The 21,011-nt window shown below is 33.6% G+C and overlaps 1 protein-coding gene across 10 annotated transcripts in view; it reads right to left on the bottom strand.

Annotated features, from left to right (window-relative positions):
* Positions 1-202: 202 nt before the first annotated feature.
* The window catches only part of LOC110110710, a 34,183-nt gene continuing 13,374 nt past the window's right edge, over positions 203-21,011 (bottom strand). For 4 of the 10 annotated variants that reach the window (XM_028699333.1, XM_028699332.1, XM_028699331.1 and 1 more), the window contains 5 exons: positions 19,428-19,489; positions 14,968-15,801; positions 2,129-2,422; positions 1,647-1,703; positions 203-539 (listed from right to left, as the gene is read on the bottom strand). In XM_028699333.1, the coding sequence (XP_028555166.1) occupies positions 375-539; positions 1,647-1,703; positions 2,129-2,422; positions 14,968-15,801; positions 19,428-19,489 (1,412 nt within the window). In that variant the 3' untranslated portion in view covers positions 203-374. Of the gene's footprint in view, positions 540-1,646; positions 1,704-2,128; positions 2,423-14,967; positions 15,802-19,427; positions 19,490-19,729; positions 19,863-21,011 lie in introns of all 10 variants that reach the window. The other 6 variants (XM_028699336.1, XM_020842306.2, XM_020842311.2 and 3 more) reach the window with 5 other exon arrangements.

The raw sequence follows: 21,011 nt of genomic DNA, 5'->3' as shown, positions 1-21,011 counted from the left end.
TTATTACTACATCCATTTCAATCATAATCAAATCATTGAACCCTGAATCTTTCCTCCGGTTTAATGTCTATTACAATTTTCGCAACCTTGATAATTGGTATAAAGATCAGTATGATTTTAAGCACAAATAAACTTCAAATGCAAAAGGAATTTATCACATTTAATTAATTCAACCTAGAAACAAAGAAAAGCAAACAATCAATCACAAGTAAACGCATGAACCATTAATATTAATGTCAAAATTTGAAACAAAAGATCAAATGCATTAATGTACCAAAATGATGCGGGATCAGCAGATATATTTCTACATAAACTAGTTAATTTCATTTATTTATTATTAATTTTATTTTTTTTACAGTACATACAGCGATTATTCACAAGAACCCCGTCTCCTTTTCCTGTACAATTCCACCATGGCCTACAAACTGACTGGAACCAAACTCTATTTCGGAATCTGAACGTTTGTCCGCTAATTCCCTCACCCGCAGCAATATTGGCGTGGGAATCGGCAAGGAAGCTGGTTTCCTGGAGTTCCCAATCTGCAACCGAAATAGCAAGAGAATCAGAAAAATCTTCAAGACCGAATTGGCATGTGAAAGCTCGATAATATTGCTTCCAACAGTGCAACAACAACAACAGCAAGTCTTTGTCCTACTATGCGGGGTAGACTACATGAATCTTTTTTCTCTAGTGTGTTATGTTAAAAGTCAAATTCTCGCTTAAATCTAATAAAGAAATATAATTTCTAATATTTTTTAACCAAGTCTTTTTAAGTCTACATCTACCTTTCTTAACACAAGTTAAATCTAATACCTCTATTTTTCTAACCGGGTCTTCAGAAGGCCGCCGTTTTATGTGTCCAAATCATCTAAGGCGACTCTCTAATCTTACCTTCCACGGGAGCTGCCCCAACCTTTTCAAATTGCTTCCAACAGTGCAATTGTCAAAAAAGCGGTTTTCAAGATTCCGGTTTGAGCTACAAGTGGTACACAGCTTACATTGGTCTATTGGTTGGGAGCTTATACTACCAACTAAGAGATCTTGGATTTAAGGCTTGTGTATGCGATATGTGTGTGAGTCTGCTTTAATTGGCCTAAATATCCCAAAAAATAAAAATAAAAAAAGCTGCACAAGTGGTTTTCTGGGGAAGTGCATATTGCACTTTTTTTATTACTCATCACCATCAACATTACTTTTATCCCATCTATTTGAGACCAACTTTATGAACATCTTTTCTATTCATTTATACTGGGTGTTGCAGAAGGAATTAAACTATTTCTTGACCGTTTAACAAGAGCATTAGAAGCAGCTTCAAAATTATCGATGGCACTAACAAGATTAACCAAGTGATTGCCTGCTAAAAAAGTCGAAAATAACCAAGGATTTTTAAGAAATGGATAAACTAATTCAAGAGGGATAGGAATCAACTAGTTGCCAATCATGTTGGCGGACAGATTTTATTTGAGCTCTAGTGTCTTCCTAGTTGAGATTATTGGTCATCTAATGACGCAGGTGACAATCTTATCTCAATGGAAATGATAATATAGCATTCTACTCAAATGGGAGCGATGAATCTGTCTCAATGAACAAAAAGGGTTATAAATTTACTTGAGAAAATAAAGAAAAGCAAGGCTGCTGTTTCTTACCCCTTTATCAGTTGGCACTTGTGCAAAGCTAGCTTTCAACAGATTTCGCCATTTATCCTGAGGATGAAGAAGACTCAGGCAACATAGTATAAAGAAAGCTGGGAAATGAAGAATGCAACTACAAATCCACCTCACAAAGTAGTCATCAACTTCTAGAATATTTTGGAGGACGCTACCCTAAATTTTATTCTTATAAATACTAAATTGAAGTCACTGCTAGCTTCAATTTACAACAATCTACCGGGGAAAATTTTGAAAAAAAATCAGAAACTGTAGTAACTTGCAGAAGCAAGGTGATCTAGAAACAAATTTCAACTACTAGGTTTTGCTCTATGAAGCAGATGATGACTCCCAAAGTCAACTTGATTTGGGAAAATACGAAATCATAGACCAAAATCTAGCTCATCTTATAAGTAAACTGGAAATGATAACTCAACATGCAAGCAAGCACGTAGGTTATTAAGCTTCAGCAAAAAGCGTACCTTGAGATCAACGGATGTTCGATGAGAACCTGATGCAAAAGCTACTTGTCTGATTTGAGACCACCTTCCAGCTCCATACCTGGACACTCCTTCAACCAGCTTCAGGACCTCACCAAGAGTCCAGGCCCGGTGATGCTTCCTCTTAACACTAGCTTCCACTGGATGTACAGTATCAGATTTTTCATGAAATGCAGCACCAACGGAAGAAATAAACTTTTCATGCTTTTGGTGTGGCGACTGTTCACTATTCAACACTTCTGGGTTCATTTTTTCTCTTTCCGTGTGGACAAAGTTCTACGAGTACAATCAAAACAAAAAAAAACGCTAGGAGCAATTTTAATCATTAGCTAAATTGAAACAAACAAACTTTGCTGGCAGGGATTTAATTGTCAAAGCTACAGCTCCGAAAGATTAGCCCATAGATAATCCAGAATTGATAAACAAACAAAAGTTGACCAAATTTCTAGTTTTAGCTACTCCAATCTCTGAATTATTTTGGATTTACATTAACGAATCGCTACAAGCAGTGATTTTTGAATCAGATCCGACATTTGAAACAGTTGAGGTGATTTTTTAATCAAAACTAATCGGTTTGGAAAAAGGTTCACCATCAGGCAGTCTAATCCAATTTTCACAACCACAAATACAAGTCTACAAGGAGAGCCACTAAAATAATTAATGCAACTTATCTTTCAAAGCCAGTTCTTGGTTCCAACGAAATCAACTTGAAACAAATCTATTTCTGTAAGCATTAAAGGCTGTTGAATTCAAACTAAAGTATTCAAATCCACTCATGAATTACGCCTATTTTACACTAAGTTCTATAGCAGGAGGAATATGATAAAGAATTCTTAAATGTTTTTAGCTAAACAGAGTAATAGCTAAAACTAAAGAGAATATATAATTTTGTGGAGGAACGAAAAATTTTTGTCGCATACACCATAAATTTTATATACTTGATTAAACCATAAAAAAATATTAAAAAAAATCAAATTAAACAGGTACTTTTTATGTTTGCAAAATAAAGTCACTCCACTAAAAAGAGATACACGAGTTGCTCCAAGATTGCATTCTTTGTTGTCACAATACTATGGAAAGTGCACGTGTCAGGAAGGAGTTTCCTTTGTGCACCACAAATAACCCAATTTTGAAACGGTTGTTTTGCAAAAAATAGTAAGATAAGCACTGCATCATCAAACAAAGTTTAGATTTCATAGATCTAGCTCATCTTCATCATTAGCCCTATCCAAAATTTTTAGGATTGGCTTTATAAATCCTCATTCTTCACTCATTTATGTTGCCAGTTGCATGAGCTATTAACACTATTCTATGCAAATATTTTTGCACAATTTCTATCCATATTTGTTTTGGCCCCTTTTCCTTCCAAATCTTTTAACACTAATTTTATTTATCTACTATATGGGTGTATTTTCTACTATTTATTGTATATATCCAAACCAGCTAAATCTATTTCCTACTACCTTATCTTCCATATATCCTAATTCTACTGTCTACCTAATATAATCAATCCCAAATCCATCCATACATTCAAATTAAAATTCTCATTTATGTCAGGCTCAACTTAACTTTTGTTGAATTTACCAACACTCTGATCAATACAATATAATTAGCTTACTTTCATTTTTTTCTGATATTAACCTTTAAGCCTGGTATTTTCTTACATAATACTCTAAATACTGTCATTTTAATCACCCAACTTTAAGTCCAAAGTTATATCCTTACTATTCATACCCTCCTTATTTATTTAGAAATCCAAAATACTTAACCTATCACACTTGATATCAATTTATCTAGTAATATTGATTATTAAGATTTAGTATTACACCCACTAAAAGTGCATATCATATACTTAGGCTTTCTTCAACTTAATAATAAACCCATCAATATTTTCTTTTCTATTCAAACCTTTCAAGCTTTTCAAGAGATGCCTCATTGATTAAAATTGTCATTTGCAAAAAAAATATGCATTATGGAACATCACTAGAGTGTAAGAAAGTTAAGCTCATGCTCAAGCCACCTCAATTTGAGCTTGAGCTTGACTAATTAATTGAGTTTGAATTCGAGCTCAAGCATAATTTAATGAAATTCTAACACATTTGCTTAATAGGAAAAATAAAAGATGATGACAATATAATGAGTTGCGGTAATGAAACCATAAAAACTAATGATAAAATTAAAATAGAAATAATAAGAAATCTATTAAAATAATGAATATAACTATGATTTTTTATTTTTTTAAAACCTTTACAATAAACCTTTGAAATTTAATATTTATTGATATTACTATTATTAAACAATTTGGCTTGCGAAAAAATGAGTCCAATCGAGACCAGCACAAGCTTAGCTCATTAGCTCATCGAGCTTGACCCACGGCTTTATCGAGTTGAGCTCAAGCCGGCTCACGAGCCAGCTTTACACAATTACATCCCTAAACCTTACTTTCAATATCATTTGTAAGAATCCATATAACAAATTCAAAAAGTGATAAAGTATGTCGATTTTTTATGTAACTCTACTGTGACTAAAACCTCCTAGATCACTTTACAACTACTAATACTAACCAAAGCTCCATCATATATATTTTTCATAACTTCAGTGCACCATTATCCTTATGCACACTAATTCAATTGTTGATGTACTTGATTAAAAGCATTTTCAAGTCAACAAAAAACATACTAAGATCCCTTCTATACTCAAAGTAATAGGTGTAATTCAAAGTCTCAAAATAAAATAAAGTACTTCAAGTTTTAAATGACATACTATCAATGACTTAATGTGACTTTGAAGGATGAACAAGACAAAGAAAACAACAACAACAAAAATAACAAGCCTTTATCCCACTACGTGGGGTCAGATACATGAATCTTTTGTTTCCACTGTGTCTTGTTAAGGATCAACTTCTCAAATCTAATAAAGAACGGATATTTCAAATATTTTCTAACCAAGTCTTATTATGTCTACCTCTACCTCTCTTAACATAGGTCAAATCTAATACATCTACTCTCCTAATCGGATCATCAGAAGGCCAAGGTTTTATAAGACCAAACCATCTAAGACGACTCTCTCTAATCTTATCCGCCACTGGGCAAGATAAAGACAGTTAAAATAAAATTAATTTTAATTTAATAAAACATTTTTTTGCTTTTTATTATTATTCTATGAACAAAATAAGGAAAGATGTTAATACACAATTAGCTTGAATAAGAAGTGAGTTTATTATCAATAGTCAAGTTGAATATGGTACAAGAAAATGTCCAAAATAATCTCCCAATTATTAGTATGTGTTAATCCCATAATTTTATGTTGCCCAATTTAGTCTCTCAACTATAAATAGATCCAATTTGATCCCACGGTTAACAAAACTGTCCAAATTGATAGAAGGTGTCGATGCTATCCTGCTACTTCATAATTTGAGGAGGATATTTTAGTAAAAACTTTATAATTTATATTTGGTTAAACTCATTTACCAAAACTGCTTACCCATACCAATAATTAGAATACATAATTTACTTTAATTAATAGATGTCAAATACAAAATAATATAACATAAGGAAAATATTTAATTATTTTTTCAAATTTTAGGGGGTTATATAATTGCCAGTTAAATTTTCTAAGAGGTAAATAAGAATTGTCTTATAATTTGTGTTATAGTAACTTATTTGCTTGATACTCCTAACAAATATTTCTTTTACCAATTATTCACCATAATTATTTAGTAGCTTAACTTTCTTTCGTGTTTCTATTTTTTATTATTCATTACATGACAAAATAGAGCAACATAAATACATTTTCGCATGCACCTAAACTATCTAAAATACCTCCACATTCAACTTTGGTGCTATCTTTAACTTTCATTTCCAACCCTGGAACTAAATTGGATCAGTTTTCAATAGGCGAGGGACTATATTGAAGCGATGTGAAACTCATAGACTAAATTGGGCACCTACTAATAGTCGGGTAACTTTTTTGGACTTTTTCTCAATATGGTATTGTAAAGAACTTTCTTATCAAAAGAGGCATGCATGGTTAATGTAGCACCAAATACAGATGATATTTATAGAGCAGTACGACTTTCTTTGACTTGAATCATAGAAAATTTATTTCTTATAGCAACAAGATTTCTTGATAATTGCATGGGGAAGGGGTTCATCATGAAAGTATTTTCTCATTCATTATTTTCTTTATTGGAGCCTCCCTCATAATGAGAATTGCAATGTTGAAATTAGGCTAAGACAAATGGCTCCTGACTAGGAAGATATCAAATATAGCTGAAGCAAGGGGGAAAAAGTTACATCTATTGTGATGCCCGTTGATCATATTCTTAAATCATGGGATACTTCAAGCATTCCACTATGTGTTGCATGATCAACAACAAGAAGACTTCGAATTTCTTATTCTTGTAATCAAAATTGAAGAATTTTTTCCTTGAAAAAGAATGATGCAGAGAGTCAGTCAATACTTGAACTTTAAGAACCTTATGTCTTATCCATCATTACCATCTTTTTTCATTAAAAATTAGGATTGAGTGTGGCTCAAGCAAGTTCTTCAAAGGAAGCATAATTCTTAATATAATCAATCAAATTTATAAGATTCTAGTTAAACAAAGGTGCTCCCAAAAAAAAGGTAACAACTCTTCATCAAAACTAAAGAAAAATAATTTAAAGTGTCCTTTGTAACATGGATATCAAGATGGTGCATGTTCTGAGATAGACTATAACACCAGTCAAGTATGATTAATTTTGGCTTAGTCGAATAACTTTCTCAAATTCAATTTTTATACAAACATGTCCTGATTTGAAGCTAGAAACCAAGAACCCAAGAATTGAGATGGATCTAATTTGATTTAGCTCCACCTCTAAGGCATCTCCACGTGAGGAGAATCTCAAAGTGGTCATCGAGAGTGCAAAAAATTTGTGTTACACTGAGCAAACCATAAAATGAGTTTTTCTTTGAATTTTTAATAGTTCTTTTTGTATTTTGAATTATACATGCCTATAATTTTAACTTACCATATAAGTTTATAAAAAATATAAGTATGAAAGCATTTTGATCGCACATGTCCAAAGTTTGATGATGGATGTTGCATTGTTTGAAATCAATTTTGAGGATTTTTTCCGGAAAATGGACAAATCTACGCAGGAAATCCACCAAACACTCGTATTTACAACGCAAACGAACCCATTTTTTTTACTAAATGGGCTATGTTTCTATGGTGCAACTATTTGGAGTTGGGTTTATGAATCATCCTTTGTTCATTCTTATTGAGTACAACATGAGATGTTAACAATATCTTGTGAAAATCTTTTTGCACTACTTTATGTTATATTTGGCTACCCATTTTTCAATCATAATCTTTCCACTTCAATTCTATCTATCTTATTGGTGCATTTTTTTGGCCATTATTGTACATGCCCAAACAGACCCCTATTTTTCACCTCTTTATCTTCAATGTATTGCTTCTACTATCTCTCTTAAATAATTAATTCTCAGACCATCCTTCCAATTTTTACCTGGCATCCATCTTAACATTCACATATTTTCGAATTGTAACCAGTCTAGGTGAATTTCATTGCCCATAAGTGATCCACATATATAGTAACCCACCAGCAATTTTATAAAATTCATCATTTAATCTTCAAGGTATTTTTTCATTCTACAGTACAGATGAGAAATTTCTCCATTATAATCATCCAAGTGAGTTTAGAAGTTCACTCAATTTAATATAGCTATAAGTGATTTCTCTCATTCACTTCTTAAATTTTTTCCATGAAAGTAGTTGCGTATGATAGTGAACATAAACATTGTACAATTAAATTGTTTAAAATTGTACAATTAAAAGCAATTCTCAATGCAATTTTGAGGCCTATGCCCATCTTGGCATGATGAGAAGTACGTCTCCAAGTGCATCTCTATGAAATTTGTAGGATGTGAAAGAATATAAATTTTGTGAGATAATTTAAAACTTTTAATTTATAAATTTAACATATAAAATTAATCCAATTTTATTATTTCTCAACACAATGTAAAACAAACAGAAATGAGAACCACAAACAGCTCGAATCCCAACCACATCATGCAATGGCACCTAACGTTGCTACCAAATTCATACCAAGGAGAAATTGTTTGACTACTGTTAGCTCAAGAAAAACGGTGCGTCAGCACGAATCCCGCTTTGCAGACATATGATACCATTCCCCTTAATTCAGATTATAATTAATCAGATTTTTTCTGAGGGTAGTATCAGGGTTTAATTAGATCTGGGTCTTTACTTCCCATGAGCGCAATCACTTATAGTAAATTACCCCTCTTAACACGTAATAGAGAACTCTCGATTAAGGATAAATAATTTTTAGATGTTCTAGTCTCAATTATAGAAAAAATGAAGGTAAACCCGATCAAGATCTCATGGTTCCGTCTTTCTGAGTATACCTTAGGTTTGAGTCTACCAACACTAACAATCATTGACCGTAGTGTCCAAGGAATCTGAGTAATAGTCATGGGTTGTCTCCTCTCAGGAATCTTGAATATACTGAGGTGGTTAGATGTGGGTTTTAGTTTTATTGGACTTTTGGAATTTACATCTATTAGAATACCCAGTAGTTTGTTTGATTTGAAATTTATGACTTTATTTAGAAGTTACCCCATAATTTTGAATTGAAGCGAGTCTTACGGCTTCTCATGGAAGTAGCCCGAGTCTTTGAATTTGGGTCGAGATTTACGGCTTTCATTAAAAGTAGCCTGTAAGGCGGATCTTATAGCTTTGATTAGAAGTAGTTCATTAGTAGGTCTTACAACCTAGCCATATAGGCTAAGTTGTCTATTAATTTTGAATTTGGTTGAGAGATCTAATGACTCCTTTAGAAGTAGTCTGTAAGTTTAATTTGGAGTGGGACTTACGGGTTTACTTATGAGTTGTCCAAAGATGAGTCTTATAACCTAGTTTTACAACAAGGCTACCCGTGAATTAAATTGTTTAGGTAGGTCTTACAGCTTCCCTTTGTAAGTTGTCTAAAATTGGATCTTCCAACCTGATCTTTTAGATTAAGATGTCCGTTAATTTTATATATTTGTTTGAGTGAACAACAGTTGTTTGTTAGCTTGACATTAGACTGTAGTTTCAGTTGTTTACTAGCTCGACACTTACTAGCTAGTAATTGTTGTTGTGTGACACTAATATTTTTTGCTACAATAATTTTTCTTTTCTCTTCTCAATGTTGTAAACTCTACTAGTGGTTATTTTACCGGTAGCATGTTCTACTTTCGCCACCATATTCTACTTTTTTTCTGTAGCTTAGCGTAGCACTTTTTCTTTTTCCTGGTTTAACATTTATTTTGATATTAATTAAATTTCGATGCTAATGAATTACATTTTCTTGTTCCAGAAACTCGTGTTGTTTTGGAGCCTGCACATGACAGTTAGAGAGCTTGCAGGAGCATTGGAGATGTTTTTCTTCTTTTCTTTGAGGCATAGATTTAGGAGTGTGATTTCAATATAACTTGTACTTTATGGTAGATCAGTGCGAATATTTTTATTATGCATTTTATTTCATTTTAAAAAGCTTTATACTTGTTGATCAATTAATTAAATGAATTTTAAATCTGATTAATTAATTTAAGTAATTATATAAGAGTTCAATTAATTAATAAATTACTAAATGAATTAATAATTTAAATATATATATATATATATATATATAAACTATCATAAAATAAATTAGGCAAGGCATTTGTTCTCTTTAAGTAATTTGTAACCTCTGAGAAAAATTACTCATGAGTCATGATTGTCGTTTAAAAGAAGGCATATATGTTTATCATGGAAAGTAAAATAAATAGGTTGCAATTATTTAGTCGGCATAGGCTGAATGTGCATTTGGGTATCCACTTGAGGAAATTAAAAGCCAATGAGGCTTGGGTCGCGTGACTTGTTCTGAGTGTAGGAGGACACGGAGTGATTCCATGTGTTGTTTGTGGCTCTTGCATGCAAGAGCCGGAATTGATGTGAAGGTATGGTGTTCGCGTATAGGAGACGCAAGTCTTGGGTTTTCCATGGAATCACTCCGTGTCCTCCTACACTCATAACTATTTTTAAGCTATCCAATGATGAAAAGCATCCAATAATCATGGTAGGAAGTGTTTGGGCATGGCAAGTCTTGGGTTTGTGGCCTTGGCTGCTATCGGGTTGGTCTTTGGCTGCTTGGTTTGAGCTTAAAAAGTAGGGTTCTACTTGGTGCTAGCTCATTAATGCTTGAGCTGAAGTTCAGCTCATTATTTGGAGGAGTAATTGCACTTCCTAGCTCATAAAATCATAAAGGTGTGTAGAGTGGAGCTTGTCTCTTCCTATTCATGTGTCTCTTTGGTTTGCCTGCTAACGGAAGAGGCAGACGGAAGCGGCAACTTGTCGGAGTGGTCGGGTCGTGCAGACTGATTAGAGGCGACAGTGTAGGGATTTGAGCGTGCCAGACAAGGGCACGAGCAAGCTCGATCAGTACAAGAAGAGTAGGAATAGAGACTTGTGCATATATAAAACATTACTTGTGTGGGGAAGAACAATAGTAGTGAACTGGGAAGGGAAATGGGCTCACAGATGGGACTATAGTCAACGAGTTGAGGGATTGAACAGGATTTGGTAAATTCAAGAAACAGAACGTAAGTATCTGTGTCTTTATTCAGTTTTATATCCCTTTTATTGATTGAATTATTGAAGGTAGTTATTGAGATGAAAAGAGACTTCATTTGGCAAGGTGGGGCCAGATCGACAATATGTCGATTGCTTCCCAAAGAGATGCACCTTTTTTTCAGTTTGTTTGATCGCATAACTATATTATGTCAAATGGATTGTTTCATGGAGCATCAGCTCTACTCGTTTAACTCTTGCTTCCTAAAGTTTTTTTTTTTTTTTAATTCGTCAACAACTACCTTAAGGTGAAATTCTATAAGATGGTAGTGAGGCCTGCAATGCTTTATGGTGCCGAATGTTGGCCATTAAAAGAGAAGCATAATACTAAGTTAAGTGTGGCAGAGATGAGGATGCTCAGGTGGATGAGTGGCTTTACCCTTAGAGATAGGATACGAAATGAGCATATATGTGAAAAGGTTGGAGTAGCTCCAGTAGAAGATAAGATTAGAGAGAGTCTCCTTAGATGGTTTGATCACATAAAAAGGCGGCCTTCCGATGACCCGCTTAGGAGAGAAGAGGTATTAGATTTGATTTGTGTTAAGAAAGGTAGGGGTAGACCTAAAAAGACTTGGTTAGAAAATATTAGGAATGACCTTTCTTTATTAGATTTAAGCGAGAATTTGACTTTTAATAGGGGATTCATGTAGCCGACCCCACGTAGTGGGATAAAAGCTTGATGTTGTTGTTGTTGTCAACAACTACCTTAAGGATGAACTCTTTAGTTTGCATCATATACAATAAGAGATTAAAAGATAGAGATTTGAAGAGTATAGTTTTGAATGATAATGGTCCATTAGTTTGTAATGGTAAGTTATCAAATGATAAATGATTAATGGAGGATGAAAATAAAATAGCACCAACACAATTGCAAGGAGGGATCTCAAATGTAGACATGTTTGATGGAGGAAGGAACAATACCAATACAAGACAACAAGAAATTAACAAAAAAGGTTCATATAAACTTTACAACAACAACAAACATTTATCATACTATATTAGGTCAGCTACATGAATTCTTTTTTTTCCATTATGTCTTATTAAAAGTCAAATTCTCATTTAAATCTAATAAAAATAGAACATTTCTAATACTTTCAAACCAAATCTTTTTATATCGACATCTATCTTTCTTAACATAGGTCGGATCTAATACATCTATTCTCCTATCGGATCATCGGAAGGCCAATGCTTTATGTGAACAAACCATCTATAGCAACTCTCTCTAATTTTATCTATCACTGGAGCTACTCCAACCTTATCACATATATACTCGTTTCACATTCTACCTCTAAATACAAATATGCTCATCCACCTAAGCATTCTCATCTCTACAACAATTAATTTTATGCTTCTTTTTAACGGCCAACATTTTACGCCATAAAGCATTGCAAGTCTCAGCACCATCTTATAAAATTTTCCCTCAAGTTTGAGAGGTATTTTTCTATCACACAATAGGCCCGATGCATTCCTCCACTTCAACCATCCAACTTGAATTCTACTAATAATATCCTCATCTATTTCACCATCGTTTTGAATAATAAACCAGATATATCTAAAACGTGCACTCTTTTTAATGACTTGATCATCCAATATCACAATCCCACCACTACATTTATTACTACTAAAATTATGCTCCATGTATTCGATTTTAGATCTACTCAAACAAAAATCTTTAGAATCTAAGATTGACCTCCATAATTCAGATTTTTCTTCAACTCCCTCTCTAGTCTTATCAACAAGAAGAATAACATCAGCAAAAATCATACACCAAGGTACATCCTTCTGTAGATGTCTGATGCATTTATATTTTAGTTTATTTTATTTTGATGTAATTTAAACAATATTAGTTATGTTTAATGTTTTTTTAAGCTATCCAATGATGGAAAGCATCCAATAATCATGGTGGGAAGTGTTTGGGCATGGCAAGTCTTGGGTTTGTGCTTGCATTTGGTTCTTTCTTGTCCTTGGGCTGCTTGCTGTTCTCGGTTTGGGGCCTTGGCTGCTATCAGGTTGGTCTTTGGCTGCTTGGTTTTGAGCTTAAAAAGTAGGGTTCTACTTGGTGCTAGCTCATTAATGCTTGAGCTGAAGTTCAGCTCATTATTTGGAGGAGTAATTGCACTTCCTAGCTCATAAAATCATAAAGGTATGTAGAGTGGAGCTTGTCTCTTCCTATTCATGTGTCTCTTTGGTTTCTTCCTTGTCAGTAAATGTTGTGGGCTGGTTGTCTTTTCATTTCTTCTCCCTGGCTGCTTTCCCGTGACCCCTCTGTCCCATTTCCTGTGTTGGCTCCTTGGGTCCCTCTCTGGCTGCTTTCCCGTAGCTTGCTGGCTGGGTTTCCCGTGGCCTTTCTTCCTGTTTTCTGTGAAGAATTTGGGGGCTGTTGTGGTGTCTTTTGGCATTTCATTTCCCCAAACCTGATTGGTTTTGGTTGGAGGTGGAATGGTTGTTTGGCTTCTTTCTTTTGCTTATAAATTGGAGATGTTTTGAAATAAAAAAAGGTTGTTGAATATTTGAGCAAAGTCTCTACTAAAAACCTTAGGGTTTCTTCTCTTGGAAAAGCTTGAGAGCTTGTTCCACCCCCTTTCCTCCTCTCTATTTCATCTTGGCTTCTAATCTCTTCTTCTCTATGCAAGTTCCACTCCACCTATATCCTTCTTGAGCTCTTGGAAGTTGTTTGTTGGCTGATTTTTGGAGACATTTGCTAGAGGAGTTTGGTAGGACGTTGGACCCTTTTGCAATGGTGGACTCTCGGTTTGCAAGCCTAAGCACTATTTTCATATATTTTCCTACTCTTGTTGCATGTGAGGAAACCGCTTGTCGGTTGTTCTGAGGATAGCATTTTTATATTATAATTTTGTTTCGTTTGATTTGACTTTTCGTTTATCTAGAAGTTTGTTTGGATGTTTGCAAGTTAAAGTGAATCGAGTTTGGTTTTAGTGTCCTTGTGTTCTCCAACTTGGCTTTTCTTTCTAGTTTGCTTACATCAATGTCTAATAATAGAATTTATTTTAATAGAATTCTAATCATCAATATAATCATTATTTTAAAATTTAATTAATTTTCTAATTAATTTTTATTGATTACGGAAAAGGAAGATGGCTGAGATTAAAGATAAGGACTAGGAGGATGTTGACACAACATAGGAAAAAGGATGAGAGAAAGTAAATAATAAAATGATAATTCTAATAAAGACTATAAATAATGAGTATGAGAGACTTTTGAATTCATAAATTATGATCTTAATAACTCCAACTATTTGTTTGTGTTAAACTGAGAATAGTGTGACTTATTTTCATGATCTTACTTTTAATTGTTATGATCTTACTTTGATATCTTACTTTAATGTTACTACATTAGTTATTATTTAATATTTTTTATTAACTTAATGATTTAATTTTGAGGCTTACGCCTCGCCCACAAATAGAAAATGCCTAAATATTCGTTTAAGTGATTTCAAACCTTGATTCCGTGATAATTTACGACTTAACAAAAGATGTTGTACTGCAAATATACTTTTGGGGAGTTTGCATTGTCGACAATAGGACTTTAATAACCGTAAAAGTTGCCTGCATTTTACTTCTCATTCTCTCTTCTTTCTTGATGTTAGACCTCTAGATTTTCATCGAGTAATGCTTCACCAAAAATGAACATAATCATTAACAAACAAAATAGAAGAAAAATGCTTTTATAGCAAGAGATGCATGTGACTAAGTCATAAAAATATTTGAAGTTCTGAGGAGCTGGCATATATACTTATCTCATACATTTACAATATAAAAATAACAGCAGAATGTAATTCTGGTGAAACTAAGAATGTTAACATTGACGTTTTTTATACTTTAATCAAATCAAAAGCATGCTAACGAGCATATAAGAATATCTGTTATCATGATCAAAGCATGGAAAAGTCCAGTAAAAAAATTACAACAAAGAGAATAATGAGCACACAAAGGGTATAACAGGTAGAAGAGGTTCTGAGAACGTACAACACTCTTGCCAAAGTTGTTTGAAAAATGCATGCACAAAATAGTTGATTTTGTACCATGTAAAAAGCCTTGACAAACAAATGATAAGATGATGCTGTATTTATAAAATAAGTAATTCCGTTTAAATAGAGTGAAAGTAAACTGATGACAATGCATACCACTAACGTCAAAAAATTCTTCCTAGGTGGTCGTCTTCTCACCCTAAGAACAGATGGTATCCGTGCATCATATCCTCCAAGCAAGTCTTGGCTGGTATCAACCAAACAAGGTGTCCTAACCTTCGATTTAAGGCAATGTTGATCATGCATTGCAGTTTTACCCAAAGAAGCTACCCTTCCACTATACGCCATGACCTCAACTTCTGTGTGCTCTTCTATGTAACGTTTTGTAGGTCTTCTAATCCTTTTGGCCCCACATTGCTCCATTTGAGTATTCAAATTCTCCACATTGCATTTTTCGAGTGATTTATCAAGTGCCTTAGTAAATGATGCTTTCTGTTCCACAATTCCGCTGCTTGTATCATTCAAGGTTCTCTGCAAAGTCTCATTTAGCGGATCAGTGGAATTGTTCATCATTATATACCCAGGATAAGACATGTTGCGCTGTGTTCTGCTTGTTGTCTCTTCTTGCACATTACAGAGAACTATTTTGTTGTCCTTGATAATGAAATTTGCAGATGGAATATTGCAAGAGTTTGTTAAGCCCATTGCAATACGTCGCTTAAGCCACAATTTATCCTTAACAGAAGTATAACGCCCAAAGGTGGCTCTGAAAGCCTCTTGAAGCTCTCTGATTGAGAAATTATCCAGACAGATCTCTCCCTCTAGCAGAGAAAAGTCAGGCTTCAAACTTGAAAATTTTTTAGAGAAAGATCCTTCAGCAGCTTCATTTACTGCATTCTTTCTAATTTCTGAGCAAGCTTCAGTAGATTGGTTTTTAGCAAGGGTATCGGATATATTTGGCTGGCCAAACGACGGACCATCTACATCCATCTGTTAAGGACATCAATTTGAAAAATAAAAAATTATTCTTTTTTTGACCATTTTCCCACATGACATCCATAAACTAGAAGGGGTTAGTAAAAACGGAGAGGCAGAAGAGGAAAGAGGACTTCTAGAAGTATTTCCATGGTTTCAGTTTGCATAATTTTCGTTGATTCTGTGAAAAAGAGCTAAAATGGTTTATATTGGACCATATGGTTTTACTTAAAAGGTTCTTCTTGGATGCTGGAAAATTTAAGTGGCATGAAAGAGGATTCAAAATCTCAAGTAGCTGCAGATTCATAATGAACCAACGAATACAAGTATTTTATTTCATTTCATGAACTTAACTTCAAAATCTGCTACTGTAGTTTGCTCTTTTTTCTTTTCAGTTTCGTAGACTGTACTAGTAGTTACTTTACCATTAACTTATTCTACTTTCAATTTGTTCTACTTTCTATTTGTAGCTTAGTATAGCATTTGTTATTTTTCCTACTTTAACATTTATTTTGATATTAATTTTAATTTCGATGCTAATAAATTTTATTTGCATGTTACAGTAGCTCATACATGAAAGACTATGGAGAGCTTGCAGTGTGTTGTGGAGAGTTTTGTACAGGATTTTGGAGAGAAAAGTGTTTGTGAGTCGGAGAATTTGAGAGTTGTTTCTACAGGGTTTGGAAAGCAGAGTTGAGAGTTGTGTTTGTTGAAAGTTATGTTTGTTGTTGAGAGTTTGTTTTAGTTGATTTATTTTAAGAGAGTTATTTGAGTTGTTGATTTTGTTAGTATGAACATTGTTGATTTTATGCTTTTTATTTCATTTAGTATTTTAATTTAATTGGTTGATTGGATTTTAATTTAGTTGGCTGGTTGATTTCAAGTTTTAACTTAATTTAATTAGATTCTAAATTTAAGTTAATTAGTTTAGAGTTCAAAATTAGTTAAATGAATTTTTAAAATTGATTATTTGAATTTTAAATTAGTCGATTAATTGGTTGATTGATTGGATTTATTTTAAATTGGTTGAGTGAATTTTAAATTGGTTGGTACATTTTAAATTAGTTAGTTAATTAATTAAATTTTAATTTTAATTAATCAAATTTTAAAGTAAATTGTTTTAAATTTTGTTTTATTAATGAATGAAGTGTTACTCTAATTAAATTGTTTGAGATTTTTAAATTGGTTGAGTAAGGGTTAAATTTTAAATTTATTTTAAAGTGATTAACTAATTGTTCAATTAGTTAATTAAAGTTTTATGTTTTGATTCTTTTAAATTTAAATCAGACTTGTGTTTTTTTATTTAATTATGTTTTAATTAAATGATTTAGTTAATTAGGTTAATGTTTTAAATTTCAAATTATTTGTATACTTTTAATTAAGTTATGTTTTAATTAATTAAAATATTAAGTTAATTAAATTAGGAATTTAATTAGTCAATAATCGCTCTCCAATAATTACTGAACGTTGGTAGTTTCTCGGGCAATTTCGGCAACCTCCCGACGTCGGCTCCCCACCAGGATAAATTGGGACGGCATTTGCCTCGATTTTCTTCCTGACCGGACCTAAGGTCGCCGGCACAAGGCCTTGAATTTAAAACCATCTCGGCCGAACCTAAGGTCGACGACACGAGGTCTTCAATTTAATTCTTCTCGACTTGATTTAAAATCAACGATGCAAGGGTTTTGATTGGAAACCATCCAAACCAGATCTAAAATCGATGGCTTAAGGTCCTGAATTTAAAATCATCCTGGCCGGATTTAAAATCAACGTTGCGAGACTTCATATTGTGAAATAAAAATGTCTACTTGTTTTCAAGAATAAAAAAAATTATTTTACTATAAATTCATGAATCCATATAATTGGATTGGAGTAGTCATGAGTGCTTGATGTAGGAGACAAGTAATTTGAATTGTTATAAGTGACGGAATACTCATGAAACAAATTAGAGAATTAAACCTGTGAGAGAGGTCATAAGCAGGTGTGGTGCATTCGATTTGGGCAGCCAAACGACAAGTCATAGGCATCGTTTGCTAGGCGGCTTACACACGAACAAGAAAGGGCATGCATAAGATGTGTGATCGGCAAGGGGTTCTGGGCGGAGACGTTCGCGTGAAGGGATTCACAAACAAACTATTCCTGCAAGTGAGGCTTGGAGACCAGTCTGATTGACAAAGGCAAAAGCAATTTCGGGACTGATGTCCAGGCAAGAGGAGGCTTCACACCAACGGGAGGCGGGTCTGGCCTTTCGATCGAGTTCGATCAGCACAGATAGAGCAGGTTCAGTGGAATCGGTTCGAGCGTGGGTCGTCATGCGCGTAAAGGTAGGTTGGAGCGGGAGGGTGGCCGATTGAAGGTGTTCGACTGAATTGCGTCAGGATTTGCTAAATTGGAAGAAGACGGGCTTGAGTCAAAACAGTATGAGATAGTTGGCTTATAGTTACAGGTATTTCATGCAAAGAAGAGGCGGAGGGCTGGATTGGAGTTTTGAAGGATTGTGGGAGATTAACGAAGCAAGGTAACTGAACATAATGAGAATAAGTTTTTTCTTTTGTTCTGTTTTCTTCCCCTTTTTATTGATTGCATTGCTGAAAAGATCGGGATACTCAGTTGGATGAGTGGATTTACCCTTAGAGACGGGATACAAAATGAGCATATACGTGAAAATGTTGGAGTAGCTCCAGTGGATAATAAGATTAGAGAGAGTCGTCTTAGATGGTTGGGTCACATAAAACGACGGCCTTCCGATGACTCGGTTAGGAAAGTAGAAGTATTAGATTTGACTTATATTAAGAAAAGTAGATGTAGACCTAAAAAGACTTGGTTAGAAAATATTAGAAATGATCTTTCTTTATTAGATTTAAACGAGAATTTGATTGTTAACGTGACACAATGGAGAAAAATGATTCATGTAGCCAACCCCATGTAGTGAGCCAAAGGCTTGTTGTTGTTGTATAACTTAATTTAATTAAAGTTTATAACTTAATTTAATTAAAATTAATATCTTTATAACTTAATATAATTATAATTTTATGTTGCAAATTTTAATTAAATTAAGTTATAAAGTTATTAATTTTAATTTATAATTATATTAATTTATACATTATAATTTATAAGTTATAAGTTATAAAGTTAAATTAAGTTATAAAGTTACTAATTTTAATTTATAGTTAGATTCAATTATAAATAATAATTCATCAGTTATAAATTACAGTTAAATTAAGTTATTAAGTTTTAATTAAATTAAGTTATAAAGTTATCTAAAAAATTAATAAATTAACTTGTATTATCCTCTCTCTCTCTCTTCCCTCACCTCGTCTCTCTCTCTTCCCATCCCACCATCCCTCTTTATGTCCCTTTCTCTCCCCTAGGCTCTCTCTCTTCCCAAATTAAAGCAAAATGCCAAATTATTTGGAGTTTTGGCATTTTCTAGAAAACTCCAAATAATTTAGCATTTTCTATAGAAAACGTCAAATAATTTGGCATTTTTGCTCCTTTTTAAATTATTTAATAATCATGCGTATTTTGCTTAATGATGCATTAGACATGCTTCTTTTTAAAATTCGTCCAAGAATAAATTGCATTCTGTAGGCTTGAAATTAAAGAAACAACATGCCATACAAGTGAAGTAATCAACATACCTTAAACATAACTTTTTTGGTATCAACCTCATTTTCAGATTGCCTGGTCCCTGAAATTATACCTAATTAGTCATCAGATAATGAAATGAAACAGAAAACGCTTAATAAAACCTCAAAAAATGTTCAGAACTGAATTCTCCCAAATAAAGTAACCTAACATGAATGAATTGAGCATTCACAGTTGACAAATGACACTGGCTATTTTGTGCTATAACAAAAACTTCTCAGTTAAAAAGTGCATTCAGGTACCATGGATTGTGAAAATCATTTTTAAAACGTGTAGAATGCATAGCCACAATTACCGTTGCGTCACACTTTGATGAGTTGAGGATGTACATCCAAGTAAAATGTCCTCCATCATTGTAGACAGTGTTCCTCTAATCTTACCTCGGTTCGATTACCAATTAAATTCCAACACACAACACATCTTTTTTCCTTGAAAAAAAAAAAGTTTCCTCAAAGAAAATAAAGTTAAACAAAATATAACTTAAATTCTACAGCTTTCCACAAAGATGTATTTTTTAAAGCATAAGTTAAATAGAAGGCATGAAATAGCGCTTGCTTGTTTTCAGGTAAGATTGCAACTTCGTATTGTCTACGGTTACTGAGCAACACAAAAAAAGGAGACAAAGTAAATAAATCTTCCAAATGGATTTGTGACTGATAAAATTTCTGCCTGAATTAAAAAGTTTGGGCTGGCAAAGTGATTAGTCAAATATTTATGTACTCTTTTATAATTTGGTTGATTATGTATTGTAATTTTTATTTTGGTTACCCTATGATGGAAGACAACCGATGAACATGCTAGTTTGGTGCTCTTAGGTTTGTATCTCCCTTTCCTTCTCTTTTGACCTCGTTTTTCCCCCTCGGCAACTGTCCCTTGGTTGCTATATGGATGCTTCAATTTTCCCCCCTTGGTGTTTCGGTTTCCCCCTCCTTCGAAGCTGTGTTGTTGCCTCGGTTCCCCCCCCCCCTTTTATGCTATGTTTATGCTTCATTTTTCCCCCTTGGCACCCTATTTGCTTTAGTTTTAATGAGTTTTGATTGGTTGGATATGTGGTGTTTTACCTACCCACATTTATTGCTCTTTCCCCTTTTCTTCCCTATAAATAGGGGTTGTTTTCCCACTTGTTTTGGACAGTTTTTGGTGAAGAATTTGCATACAAACATGCAGGTTTTTCTATGTTGCGAGCTAGCCTCCTCTCCCCTTCCCCTTTATTACTTCGTCTCGGTCTTCTACATCTTCTTCTCTATCCACAGTTCCCACCCCATCTGTATCATTCTTCTCTTGTGAACTTGGTGGTGTCTACTGCCACGTTTTGGTTGGTATTTGCCGGAGGAGTGTGGCTTGTACCATATCGTTTCAATGGTGGATTCCGGGTTAGATCTATCCTTTGATCACCTATCCTTTATATTTCGAGCTTTACATGTGAGTTTACTGCTTGTTGGTTGTTCTGAGGGTAGTTTTGTTGTCATTTATTTATGTTTACGGATTTTGTAAGCTGTTTCTAGAACTTGTTTCTACTTTTAGTTTTATATGTGGATGTTTATGCTTTACTGAAAGGAAGTTCTCTAATTGATTTC

This window comes from Dendrobium catenatum, unplaced genomic scaffold (assembly GCF_001605985.2).
Source record: "Dendrobium catenatum unplaced genomic scaffold, ASM160598v2 fragScaff_scaffold_1250, whole genome shotgun sequence".
Classification (NCBI taxonomy): Eukaryota; Viridiplantae; Streptophyta; class Magnoliopsida; order Asparagales; family Orchidaceae; genus Dendrobium; species Dendrobium catenatum.
The sequence above is the reverse complement of the archived record's forward strand: the minus strand, read 5'-3'. Positions and strand labels throughout refer to the sequence as shown.